This window comes from Sturnira hondurensis, unplaced genomic scaffold, assembly GCF_014824575.4.
Source record: "Sturnira hondurensis isolate 20B ecotype Veracruz unplaced genomic scaffold, ASM1482457v3 Scaffold0000167, whole genome shotgun sequence".
In the NCBI taxonomy this organism is placed as follows: Eukaryota; Metazoa; Chordata; class Mammalia; order Chiroptera; family Phyllostomidae; genus Sturnira; species Sturnira hondurensis.
In genome coordinates, this window is record NW_028072798.1 from 8064243 (window position 1) to 8078440 (window position 14198).

Genomic DNA, 14198 nt, shown 5'->3' on the forward strand with positions numbered 1-14198 from the left:
GACACTGTGCCATATGGCAGTTCAGGTTCAGTTTGTGTGAGGCACTGTCATACTCTCCTCCGGCGTGGCTGTGCCATTCTGTCCTATATTCCCCCCAACAGGATGGTCCCCCACATCCTCACTGGCGTCAGCGCTGTCGGTGTGGGACACCTTAAGTCACCTGGCTCGCTCACTGGTGGTTAGAGGTGTTTCCACACGCCTGTGACCCAGGGCACCCGGCGCACAGTCTCAAGTCACGTCTTGCTGCTCCTTCACCTCGCAGAAGAGGACAGGTGCCGGCCGCCCACTTCTGACATGTTTCTTTCCATTTTCCTGTCACTTTCTAAAACTCTTACAATCTTGCCAATAACAAAACAGAACATATTAACGTGTAAAGAAAAAAAAACTATACTCTAACGGTACTTCTCCAACTGGTCTGTGGACACATTTTCTAGGAACAGAATTACACAAAATTATTTAAAAGTTGTGATAGTAGTTGGATTATAATATCAAAAGTATCTTTTACCAGTTAAAAAGACAATATCGCTTTTTTTTAGTTATGATTTTCATGATAAGACTGAGCTCTGCGGCTACCAAACTGGGTGTTCAACTTGGGGGAAGGCATCAAGAACACCGAGGGAAGTTGAGGTTCCCAGAGGGGAGGAGCCGGGCCCCGTGCCCCGGGTCCGTGGTCCCTGCACGCCCAGGGCACTGCCACACACACCTTTTGTGCCAGAACAACTACTGATAGAACCCTTTTTTCATTCTCAAAAGTGTCTCACTTTGCATCATAAACTATGTCATAACCTGTATGATAAACCACATTATCTACGATCACTATGAAAAGAAAGAAAATGAAAACAAAAGGGAAAACCCGGGAGGTAACACCCCCCCATTCTACCCTCTCAGTACACCAAGGGGCTTCCTCAGAACGCCATGTGGCTCCCAGGCGCGGTTGAGTGTCTTCCACTTCTCATCGCACGTTCTGTGCTTGCCCCACAAGCACAGCACCTGTGCCCACGAAGGGCGACTCAGCAGCAGTGAGTTCACCATCGTCAACAACTGCCCTAAGATTGAGTAAGAATACATATCTAAGAATCCCAATATGCTGCCAGTGGCATGACTTAATCAAATATAACCACCAGGCTTGCCAAACAAACGCATACATTCCTTGTCTTTCAAATAAAACCGTTACGTGTAAATAATTTGCCGGCCTCTCAACACCAAAATCACTAAACTGTGATCTCATAAAAGTTACAGAATTGTCAAGTTTGCTTTTTCTAAAGTCCTCAGGTATGCCTGAATGCATAGTTTCAGTAAAGTTTATGACAAGTTGACAGAATTAAAGGGAAAATCATGAGATTATAAGTGATAATATACACATTACCATATAAAGAAAGGATCATTATTAATTATTAAGAAGTCACAGGCAGAGTTTGGGACCGGCTGGCACACTTTCCCCTGTCACTTGACTTTTTATAACTAGCTCACAGTAACTGTACTCTCAGAAAAACACAACCTAAGTATATTAAAAAGGAAATAATAATGTTGGAAAAGTATTTCAAGGACATTCAAAAACAGCCACTGTCACAAATGTAGTCAAATAACAGTAACTGATGTGGGAGGTGGTTCGAGGCGCAGCCGGGGTATCCACACCATCCCTGTGTGACTTCTAAAGTCTCAGAATAGAGCAGGTTAATTAGGCAAATGATTGAAAGCATCTATAATGTTCCAGAAAACGAAAGGTGAATTTTCGTACAGATTTAAAAAACTTGAACTTTTTAACCGTTAAATATGATGCACCGTGCCAGGAAAAGCTGGCTCTCAGTACTCCAACTTTGAAATATATACGGTGTACGTCACTAAAAAATACAGCCAATTAAATAATTTGGCTTTTCAGGGTCATTACTCTTCTTTAATATTTACAGCCCAGGCTATTAAAGCCGAAATGTCTTTGGTCTTCCAAGTGCAGGTCCTATCACATCATAAAGCTCAGAAGGACGGGGCGATGAAGCAATGCCCTTTATACTGACTGCAGAATGGCCTGTTTTATGGAGTGATGGTCTCCACACGTGTATATACATTTTAAACATCATAAAATTGAGGATTTGTTGAGAGAAATTTATAAGTATCCACCTGGATGAATCCTTTTACAAAGCCAAAATTTGTATGTGTCATATTTTTTTTTATATTGTAAATCTAATTTGTTGTTACGAAAACAATACAAATCAGGTAACTTCCCTACGACATTAGGAAGATACAAACGGGTTTCGATATTCTGGCTGTGATGATTAATTGACACGTGGACTTGAGTGGATGGGTGCCCGAGCCTCGGTCAGACGGGGTGTGTTTGGGAGGCTGTGTTTGGGTAGGTAGTGCTAGAATCAGGGTACTGAACAACACGGGGCCCCATCTCGTCAGCTGAGTGCCTCCTGGGAATAAAGCGAATTGCTTCTGCCCAGGGGAATCCCAGTCAGGACTCTTCCCCTGCCTTTGGACGTGAGCTGCAAGGTCAGCTCTCCCTGGGTCTCCAGCCTGGCGGCCTACAGAGTGAAGCCACACCATCACCCCTCTTGGCTCCCAGGCCTTCGGGCTCGGACTAGAGTGAAGCTGGAGGACTGCAGCTCCTGGGACTTGTTGGCCCTCTGTAGTTCTGTGAGACAACCCCTCTACGTAACTCTCTCATCTACTGAGCGTCTGCCGTGGTGAAGCAACTGCTCAAGCTAAAGCCGACCCGCTATCACCTACCTGCCTACCTGTGTGTGTGTACACACACACAAAATATATCCATACACATACATCTATACCTGTGTACACTATTGGCTCTGCTTCTCTGGAGAACCTTGGCTAATAAATACACTGGCTAATAAATGACATTAATAATACAGCTTATATGAATTCTATTCAAACAAAATCATATAAAGACTGAAGTCCCTGTCATTTTAACGGTTAATCTAACTGCAAAGATGACCAGTTTGGGTACATACAACCACATTAGAACCTCATTTTCCTTGTAGAATTCTGAATAATAAATGTAGAAGGATGTGGAGGTGATTTCAGGGATTTTTGCTGTGTAGTGTGTTCGAAGCAGGGGTAGGAGAAGTGACTCGCTATTTAATGGGCCCTGAATAGTCGGCTGCATGAGTTAATAAGAACTCTTTACAAAAAATCAAAGCATTATGAATAATATATCTAAGATTAATATTTTATATTGTATAGTTATAGATATAAGGAAAATAATAAAGAATATGCACAGAAGCATATTGATGATGAAGTAGAAAAAAGTGTAACTCTTTCCAATCTGCTCGTCATAAAGAGTTTAGCCGATACCCACATTGTGAAAATGTATTTCAACAGCCATAATAGCATGACAAACCTCTGCTGAACAACGCTGCTATCGGTTTCTCTCTTTACGACATTTGTTCAGAGGACATGCAAAGTCTTTTTTTTTTAAATTTATTTATTTATGTATCTTTAGAGGGGAAGGAGAGAGGGAGATGTATGGTTGCCTTTTGTGCATCCCCTGCTGGGAGTTGGCCTTCAGGGAACCAGCCTGCAACCCAGGCATGTGCCCTGACTGGGATTCGAACCGCGATCCTCTGGTTCGCAGGCGGGTGCTCAATCCACTGAGCTACACCAGCCAGGGCTTTGCAAAGTCTTTTTAAGCTAGCTAAATTAAAGCTCCACTATTCTTAAGGTAAGCAAAACCTGCATTTGTAAGGGTCAAATATCTATTTATAAACCCCACAAAATTCCTTCCAGTTAAAATAATAAACATGCAAACACACACATGTGCACACACACAAACACACACATACATTTTCCTCAATAAAACATGTCTCCTATCATTGCCATGGCTTCTGAGTTGACTGNTCTGGTTCGCAGGCCTGTGCTCAATCCACTGAGCTACACCAGCCAGGGCTTTGCAAAGTCTTTTTAAGCTAGCTAAATTAAAGCTCCACTATTCTTAAAGTAAGCAAAACCTGTATTTGTAAGGGTCAAATATCTATTTATAAACCCCACAAAATTCCTTCCAGTTAAAATAATAAACATGCAAACACACACATGTGCACACACACAAACACACACATACATTTTCCTCAATAAAACATGTCTCCCATCATTGCCATGGCTTCTGAGTTGACTGTGTGATCCATGACAAAATGAGTCTTATGCTGTGTAAGGTCACCTCCGAGACGCTGGAGTAACATGTGACGAGGACAACTGCGGTGAGGAGGCCATGAATACTAACATTTACCCAGAATGGCCGCTTTCTGGCAGCTCATGCAAGATTTCTTACAGTGCGCAGGAATACAACACGCAACGCCTGAGTACTGAGTCGGGGCGCTGACCTCGTTTCCTGCAGACCGTCAAATCAAAAAATGACAAGAGCCAATATAACACAATAGCCTTCTAGTGGGAATGAATCAAAATTATACCTAGTTTTTGGTTGGATGGGCAAAAAAATATATGTTTCTGGTGTGCCACAGGATTTTAGTAATTTAGTGTGCTGTGAGATAGAAGAGGTTGAAAATCAGTGGTAGAGTTGTATGTCTTACTTTGTTATAAGAGCTTTACAGAAATTAACCAATTTAGTCCTCTCACTGGTTAGAAATTAACCAATGAGATAGGTAGTATTATTATTCCTATTTTACAAATGAGCAAACTAAAACACAGAGAGGCTACATTCTCCAAGTAGATAAGCTACATTTTAAACATTCTCTTGCCTTAAGTTGTAATGTTAAAAATCAGACACTCCCCAAATGCTTGAGTTACACTGGTACGATATGAACTCTAGAGAGTGCCACCCATACACTAAGAAATGAAGGTTTTGTAACATGGAACGTGCTGGTGACACAAAGTTAAGGAACTCAGAATACGCTTGTGCACTCTCTCGCAAGTTATGGCTACAGGCCGGCAGCCCCGCCCCGGGCCTGGGGTGGCAACAGTCAGCCCAGCGCAGTCCCGCCACGCCGGGCTCTCCTTCCTCACTCGTCACCATGCCCACCCACATCTCAGGCTCCTGGACTGGAGTCCTGAAGGCCACCAGGTCACCATTGGCGTCCCCAGGTCCCCAGGGCCTTGTCTTCACCAGCCTCCATCTTCCCACCAGGTTCCTCACCACTGATTCGTCAGAGTACCCACAGAAGAGCCAGCTGGGTGGACGCTACCTCTTCTGCGGTGCTGCCCCTTGCTCCCTAGGAAGGAGTTGCCCCTGGCTCCCACAACGACCCACGTGTTTACCTCTATGGGGGCGTCCTTAAAGAGGACTCCGCAGAGTTGCAGGAGCCCCTGAGAACTCTTTACAGTGAAAAAACACCAATCCGTGTGGATGACACAGGCCCAGAGTGAGCCCCTGGGCTCCACCCCCGAGTCCTCGACCACCTGCCCGCGAGACAGGCCCAGACAGCTCTCCCATGGGCACAGCCTCACCACGTGCAGAGGTTCCTCAACCCGCCCTGAGGCCACACGGGGTCTGACTCCCATCCTTCCGCATGCAAGAAACCCCAATGTCAAGTCAGCTAAGACCCTGCGAATGCAGCTCCAACCCACTTCTCCCCAGCCTCCGCCATCACCAGGGCCTGAGAGAAAGGGGGCCCATGCTTTGCCCACGGCACACTCGCTCTCCAGCTCCGGGATGCTGCTCAAGCTTGGATTCTGCCAGGGAGCCCTTGGGTAGGGGGGCCTTCCACGGAGACCAGCTTTCTCCACCATCGAGACCCCCTCACACTCGTGTTTCCACGTTCACGGGGCAGTAAGACATCGTGCACTCATGGTTTGCTGTTGGGTTACACCAGGCAGATGGCTGATAGCTTTGTCCGGTGCCATACTGCTCAGCCCCACGCTTCTGTGTTAAAATCCTACTTGGACGGCTGTCTCCACAGAAGCACGGCGGGCTCGGCCCATCTTGGGGATCTTCCTCTGGAAGTGTTTATGCAGCACTTGTCAGAATACAGAGCCTAAATCAACATGTATTTTACACGTATATGGTAATAAAAATTAGTCATCTGTCGCAATTAGTCTAACCTCTCGGCTCAAACGGGAGAGGTGCGGAACTTGTAGGTCCTGAAACTCCAACCCTTCCCATAACACAAAATGTTTCCGTTCGAGGGGCTGCTTTAAAATCAGTTATTTGTGAAGGAAACATTCTTGGATTTCAAGGTTGGCAGGTACAGTAAAAGCTTTTTAGTTCTCGGAAATAAAAAATCAAAACACTTTTGAGCACAGGCACTTCCCTTATAAAAAGCCATCGCCCACCAGCTGAGCACAGCAGTTGGGGCATGAAGGGCAAGGGCCTCCCGGTCTGTCTGTCCGGCTGCGTTTTCCTGAGCAGCTAACACCCTGGGGGTGGCGGGGGGGGTGGTACACAGGGATGGCAGTACCAGGAGGGACACCACAGCTGGACACACAGCCCCTGGGCACAGCAGCCCCCACACAACGCCCCCCCCCCAGGGGTCAATCCAGGCCTGCTGAGTAAGGTTCTGTGGCTGCTGGTCCTCAGTGCAACCTGCCCCACCCCCAGCCAGCATTCCGTCTCTCCTGCTGTCACAAAGAATCACCTCAGTCCCCAGGGAACTGCATTTGCTGGCTCCAACTTAGAGGGGCCAGCACGGTACATCAGTCCCCTAGCAAGGTCTCCCCTTATTCCTCCGGAACGCATTGTTCCGAGTGACACCCCTGAAGGACGAGAGAAGACACGCACCACCCCCTCACCAGCATCACGGGGGCCTGTTCTAGGGAACATCATGCCTAAGCTGGAGAACTTAACCGCCAAGACAGACCTGTGCTGGGCGGCGCCACCAGCGCCAGGGTGATGGCCAGGGCAGGAACCACACTCTCACCATGCTGTGCCTGGGGCCCTGACCCCGGCCTCCTCTGCCAGTCGCAGGCGCAGGCGTCCCACTGGCCCCCAGGGGTCACACTTGGGTCACAAATCCCTCCCCGCACAGCGCATGAGCAGCCTGATTCGGGACAATTTATTCGAACCCTTCCTCATTAAGATTCAAACGGAGTAAGTAAGGTAGAAATTGAAGGGACACCGAGACTGCGCCTCGCTGCTCCTGCAGTCAGTAAACATTTATTCACTGAGCCGGGCGTGCGTGTTCTCGCCCTCACTCACTCACTCAGGGTGGTTCTTCCAATCCTTCCCGCTTGCTGTTTCAATGCATAATTAAGAAGGTCAGAATTAATGAAGCGGTGTGGAGTAAAGTTCAAGAAATCCCCAGGCACTACTTATTCTATTAGCTCTCAGGCAGGAATGTCAGCTTGGCAGCGCGCGCAGCGTGAGCGATGGGCCTGGCCGCATCCTGGGACGACCAGCCCAGGGAGACTCACCTGCACCACCGAGTCATTGCCGAGCTCCTTCCCCGCGAAAATCACCCGCAGCTGGTCAGCCGGAACCCCCTGTCGCTTAGCAACCACCTCCTTGAGCTGGAAGATGCTGGTGGTAGGATCGACCTCCACTGGGAAACCATGGCTGGAGTTGAACCTCACAAACACTGACCGAGACAATTGAGAGAGAGAAAAAAGTGAGCATTACTCAGGGCCCCTACGTGGCAGCAGCAACATTTCTGAACAACTTACACCACCCTCCCCCGCCCCCCCACCAACCTTCCAGGAGCTGCGTAGGTTTTCTTCCACTTACAGTGTAATGCTGTGGAGTAACATGGAGAAAAATGGAGTTCCTACATGCTATTTGGTCAGCAACCCACGAACCAAACCACATGCTCCCTGTGACGGCTGTCCTGGGAACCGGGACGCAAGCAGCATGCTTGCAGGACCTGGAGAGAAGGGTCCCTGAGTTTGCTGCCTGAGACAGTACAAACGCTCTCCCTCCAGGGCCCCTCTGGGTCAAACTCAGAACCCCCGTGTCAGCGCTGGGGGACAGGAAGTCCACTGGCTGTAGGCGCACTCTGTGACTTTACACGAAGCGACGGACAGGAAAATGACTCCTGTAAACTGATCGGTACAACAAGAGTGAAGTTCCCAGGGCCTCTCATCCATGCGATCACGAGACAAAGTTACTCAAGGGCCTGCTCTGTAGAAATGGGAAGATTCCAGCCACTGACAGACCAGCGTGAAGGCCCATGCGCGTGCTGTGTCTAAGAGTGCAGGGCACAGTGGCCACGGCCTGAAGGCTCTGCTGGGCCCTTCGGAAGTACGCATCTGCCTTTTCTTTAGAAAACAGTGACACCGCTTCCCTCACTGGGGCTTCTTCCCTTCCCCTCTGCATCTGCTGGGACCCCCCTCTTCCCCACACCCCTTCTCACTGCTAGGGGCCCTGCCACATGCCCAGGGGCCTCACCCCCTCTTCGGGGAATGTTCTCCAGGTGTTTCCAGGTGTTTGCAGGCCTCCCACGGAAGTGCTGGTCCCCTCTCTTCACTTCCCACAAGTCCCACTGCTCTGCCAAGTGGTCCAGAGCTCGGGCCATTCTCACACTTTCTTCCCATCCACAGGGCACAGGACTCCAGGTCCTGCTTGCCCAGCACAAGCCTGCATCCCAGCCTAGGGAGACTCAACCCCACACACCCGTCCTGTGCTACAGGAAGCCCAGAAAGCACAGCTCGGAAAACCCCTGGGCCACCCCCTGACGTCACATGCCACACCCTCCATCACCCCACCAGAGGAGAGCCATTCAGCTCCTCGGTCCATCTCAAATGTGACCTCGCCCAAGACGCTTCTCACTACCAGACCCCTGAGGCTGCGCCCCGCTCTTTGGGGCTCCAGTGACACTGACCCCCACCGCCGCCACACTGTCATGGAAACAGCCCTGTGAGGAGGTCACCAGTGCCCCCTGCAGAGTCTGAAGGGCCTGGGCAGCAACCCCTGTAGCTCCCATGGCAGTGAGCAGCGGTGGAGGGCGGGGGACATGTCAGCCTCAACGGACTCTCTTCAGTCCTGGTCCCCTAGTTTCCGACACCGAACACGCCGTGGAGGCTGTCTGCGCACAGTACTGGCGAGGACCACACAGTGGTCTTCAAAGCTCACGCGTGTTCCCACGAGCCAGAGGTGCTTCTGGGGTGCATTCCTCCCCCCTGAAACGACTGTGAATGCCTCAAGGCCGGGCGCTGTGGCTCGTTGGCCGCTGGGCCCCGTCTCCTGTAAGTGGGTGTTCCACTGGCTCGCTCTCAGTCACAGTGAGAGATGTGCAGCTAATAACAGCTGTAACAAAACAGTCATTACACCGCCTGTAACGGCTGAGCACTTCTGACGTGACCGCGGGTGTGCCTTGCACACGTAGTGTCTGTGTGCCCGGTGATCTGAGAAGGCCAGTGTTACTGCCCACAATTTTTCATTGTGTCATACAATTTGTTCAGATTTATTGACCATTAAAGGATTCAAAAAATACATAGTTTTGGAAGAAACAAATGTTCCATATTCCAGAATCTAAGCTTTACCAGGGCAAGAATGCTCACCCATTTTATTTAATGTCTCCCCAACATCTTCCATGTGGGGAGAGCACAGTGAATGTTTTTATTGAATTATTGGGATGGCATTGGTTAAATACAATTACATAGGGTTCGGGGGTACAGTGCTATAATTCACCATCTGTACGTTGTACTGTGTGCTCACCACCCCAGACTGAGTCTCTGCCCTCCCCTGCCCTGCCCACCCCCCATTTAGTGGAACAGTAAGAGGAGGCCTAGTCCTAGAGGACAGTGGTCACTTTCCAAGCACATCAGCTATGTTGTATCAGAATCTGAATTCAAATTCAGTTCCATCTAACTCTAAAACCCTGTCTTGTTTCTGCTGCAACGAGTCGCCTAAAATACGCTTGGAAGTCCATATTCCTTTTCCTTACAATAAAAAGAGGCTTTTTAACGTGATCCAGGTACTCCCCACGCAGGTGAGCAGTAGAAAACGGGATGAAAAATGACAGCACCAGCGAGGGGCGGAGAGCAGGAACAGGGAACAGCGGCTACAGGACAGAGTGAGGTAAAAGGCATCAAGACCAGAGCAGGGTGACACCGCAGGGCAGAGCCTGGCGTGTCGCAGCCGCAGGGACAATACTAGAAAAAACAAGGATGGGAAGCGACAAAAGTTCCAAATAGAGAAAATGGATGAAAAAACTGCAGAGGAAAAGGTGCTTCTGAGGCACTTGGAAGTCGGCGTCTTGCGACCCCTTTGAAAGCAGAGGAGAGATTGTCGGGGAAGTCCTGGAGGTCTCCCCGCACGCCCGAGCCCCGGAGACGGCCAGTGCCCGGGGGAGCTGGGACCCAGGACCCTGAGGGGCACTGGGGGTGAGGCCATCTCAGCTTCTTAAGCTCCATGTGAAAATGTATGTTAAAATCTTTTCCTATAATCTCCACAGATGTGGAAATCCTGGAAACTCACGTCCTGCTGGGAATGTAAGCCGGTGCAGCCACTGGGGGGGCAGCCCGGCAGCCCCTCCCACAGTGAAACGCAGTCACCACGGGCCTCCGCCCTTCGACTCCTCTGTGTTCACCCGTGAGAAGCGAAGACAGGTGTGGAGGAAAGGTGGCGGACGAACGTTCACATCAGCAACATCCCTGACAGCTGGAAGGCGGGCTCGCTGGGAGATGGATGGGGGCCTGCACGTGGCGTCTCCACACCGTGAGATAGTGCGTGGTGGTCAGAAGGATGAATGCGGACTCACACTTTAATGGGAATGAAACTTAAGTACGGAGGAAGGCCAGGCGTGACAGACAGATCACATGTTGTCTGACTGTGTTTATACTGAGTGTGCAGAACAGTCGCATGCATGCCCACAGAAAGTACAAGGGGCGACCCAGAAACCCGAAATTTATGTACAAAATCTGTGTTTATTCTCACATTTAAACTTCAGTCACCTTCAGAGTCCTCTCCATCTGATGCAGTGAGACTATCTAGACACTTTTTCCCCTGCTCAGTTTCCAAACTCGTCCACTTTGATGCCTTTCGGTGCTTCTGCCATTTTCTGTGTCACCTTCTCCACATGGGCAACACATTTCCCTTTGAGGACTTTCTTCATCCAGAGAAACAAAAAGAAAGTCACCTGGGTGAGATCAGGTGAATGAAGAGGGTGGGGCATGGAGGTGATGCCATTTTTGGTCAAAAACTGCTAAACATTCAGTGCAGTGTGGGCAGGTGCACTCATCAATCACCTGTCATGAAAGGGGGCAAATGCACTGAGTCTTCAAAAACATTCACTGAAGCCAAACACAGCCTCTCACAACAACGCCAGCTGGTACATTGCTACAGGCGGGTCCCCGGAACACTCACCTAGTGGAGGAAGCCTGTGCCACAGGGTCCCACCTCCAGAGGATAATTCCGTTTTGGGGGAGCTTACTCTCATACGTTAGCAGTTGACTGGGGGGGAGAGGCGAGTGCGTGTGAAGAGAAAAGGGCGTTTCTGCTAAAGAGCAGAGGATTTTCTGGAGAGACGAAATCTTCCAAAATTAACTGTGATGACAGATGCAGAACTGAATATAGTAAAAGTCATGGAGTTTCACACTTTAAATAGGTGAATTGCACAGTAGGTGAGTTACACCTCAGTAAAGCTGCCCCCCCACAGTGACCCCTCCCCAAATCTCTGTGTATCTGTCACTTACTAAAGTACTTGGCAAAAAGACAGTCATTAAGCAGTTCTGGAATAAGTGGATGAATGTGTGTTCATTTCACTTTAAATGGTTTTCTTACAAAATTCGTACACATCACCTTTTGCATTTTTAGATGTTTCTTTTATAATGTCGTCAAATTTTGTTTTGAAATATCACATAGTTGCTGGACCTAAAAGAGCTGTGAGGACCTGGAATAGTGCTAATGGTACTTTTTAAAAAACGAGACATCTATTTCGGCTTTTAACATAGAAAATCTAATTTGCTCCAATTACTCTCACTGCTCTAATTTCCATATGCTTTCAAGTACGAATAAGATTTAGACCAAATTGCTGGTGACATTAAAATTCATTCATTCATACTTTCAACAAATATTTACTGAACACGGAGCCATGTGCTAGGCACAGTGCGAGGGCTGCCGAAACACTGCAGTGCGATCTAGGGTGTGCTTGGTTTTGTGCCACGTGCACAGACTGACTGGAGTCTTTGGGACCAGGAGGGGGGTGCCCCAGGGCTGCAGGAGTTCAACGTGTCTCAGAGAACAGGAGAAACTGATGGCAGGTACAGAAAACCGGTAAAGAATGTCCAGATAGAGTTTTTTTTTAACTGCTACAAACAGAAGTCCGAGTTTACTAACCCCTCTTTCAGGAAAAGACCTCGCTGTGTCCGTTGGCCAGGGGGACGGCAGTGCTACAGGACAGATGTGTCTGCAGCGGCCACCCGACAACAGCCAGGGTCTCCGAGAACCCCGCGTCCCCCGAAGGTGCTCCTCAAAACCTCTACCAGGCTAGGTTTTCTACTGCAGAAAAGGACAAAGTAAAGAACTCGTCTTTCAATATTCAGACAACATGATAACTACAGAAAAATATCTTGGGTCTCACACATCTCAAGAGGAAAATGTCAACACATCTACCTGTTTTCTGAATAGTGCGATATTCTAAGAACTGTTTCGTGACTATGAGCTGCACATCGGAGGCGGAGGTTTGGTTTGCGATGTGGTGTTGTCATGTGCTGCTGAGTTGGCGTGACCCTTGGAGACCCTGTGAATGAGTGACGTGTCTGCAGTGTCGCGTCCTTGGCAGCCCTGCTCGGCTCCTGGGGACTCAGGCCTGGGGCCTCTTTCCTGGACTCCGCTTCACATGTCGCCCCGCCCCCCCTTGCCCTGCTGCCTTCAGCTCTTCCCGCATTCTTCTTCTCCAGTGAGTCCCACCCTCTCACGGCGTCCCCAAAGTAGGATAGCTTCAGTTTCATCTTCTTTGCCTCCTACAGTGTTCCAGGGTTAATTAGCCGCAGGACCCAGGGGCCTGCCTTTTTGGAGGCACAGGGTGTCTGTGCAGTGCCCCTCCAGCACAGGACTTCACCCGAGTCGATTTTCCCCTCTCGGCCTTCACTACCCGACATGCACAGCCATACCAAGTGATTGGGGACAGGAAGGTAGGGACGGTCTCAGCCTTGGTCTCCAACGACTCATCTTTGCCCTTTGGTGCTCTCTCCTCATTCTCCCACTGCTGTCCTGCCGAGTCTCAGCCTTCCCGTGGTTTCTGGGCTGCAGTCTGCCTTTGAACGGGTGGCCAACCAAGGTCACCAGCTCTAACAACCTCAGGGTCTTCGCTGTCTACGTCCAAGTTGTGCACTTTNCCCCCCCCCCCCCCCCCCCCCCCCCCCCCGTGCCCTGCTGCCTTCAGCTCTTCCCGCATTCTTCTTCTCCAGTGAGTCCCACCCTCTCACGGCGTCCCCAAAGTAGGACAGCTTCAGTTTCGTCTTCTTTGCCTCCTACAGTGTTCCAGGGTTAATTAGCCGCAGGACCCAGGGGCCTGCCTTTTTGGAGGCACAGGGTGTCTGTGCAGTGCCCCTCCAGCACAGGACTTCACCCGAGTCGATTTTCCCCTCTCGGCCTTCACTACCCGACATGCACAGCCATACCAAGTGATTGGGGACAGGAAGGTAGGGACGGTCTCAGCCTTGGTCTCCAACGACTCATCTTTGCCCTTTGGTGCTCTCTCCTCATTCTCCCACTGCTGTCCTGCCGAGTCTCAGCCTTCCCGTGGTTTCTGGGCTGCAGTCTGCCTTTGAACGGGTGGCCAACCAAGGTCACCAGCTCTAACAACCTCAGGGTCTTCGCTGTCTACGTCCAAGTTGTGCACTTTAGTCAGGGAGTTGGTCTTCTTGATGTTCACATGCAGCCCTGCTTTGACGCTTCCTTATTTCACTGTCAAGGGCTCTCCCAGCCTTTCCCAGGAGATGGTGATCTCTCTGTCACCTCGCTAAACACACTGAGAAAACCAGGAGACCAGTCTGACAGCCAGGTGGCCTCATGGCTGTTGGTGAATTCAGGATGGGCAGTGGTTCACGCCGGCCACGGTCCTCCATCCAGGTAACGTTTCCATATTCCACACCCCTCGCCCCAACTGAGAGGCTGCTTGCCCCCAAACACCCAGCCTTTGTGAGAGTCTTCTGCAAAGGCTATTTTACCATCTGGTCTTAGAAGAGTCAGCTGCCATCACTGATGTCCCTTCTACAAATACAGCAAAGAAAACTCGGGCAGCAGTCAGAGTGTCTGCGCCCATGCTTTCAGGGAAGCCCGAGAAGTGGGCTGGCCCGTCCTGCAAGATGTCCTTCTCTGACCCCATGAAACGATCACCAGCTATTTGTTGCTATCT

The 14198-nt window shown here is 49.9% G+C and overlaps 1 protein-coding gene across 1 annotated transcript in view; it reads right to left on the minus strand.

Annotated features, from left to right (window-relative positions):
- Positions 1-14198, minus strand: part of PRKN (parkin RBR E3 ubiquitin protein ligase) — an 851421-nt gene that overhangs the window by 650433 nt on the left and 186790 nt on the right. Inside the window, exon 2 of the mRNA XM_037059502.1 lies at positions 7315-7478. Within this exon, the coding sequence (XP_036915397.1) occupies positions 7315-7478 (164 nt within the window). The remainder of the gene's footprint in view (positions 1-7314; positions 7479-14198) is intronic.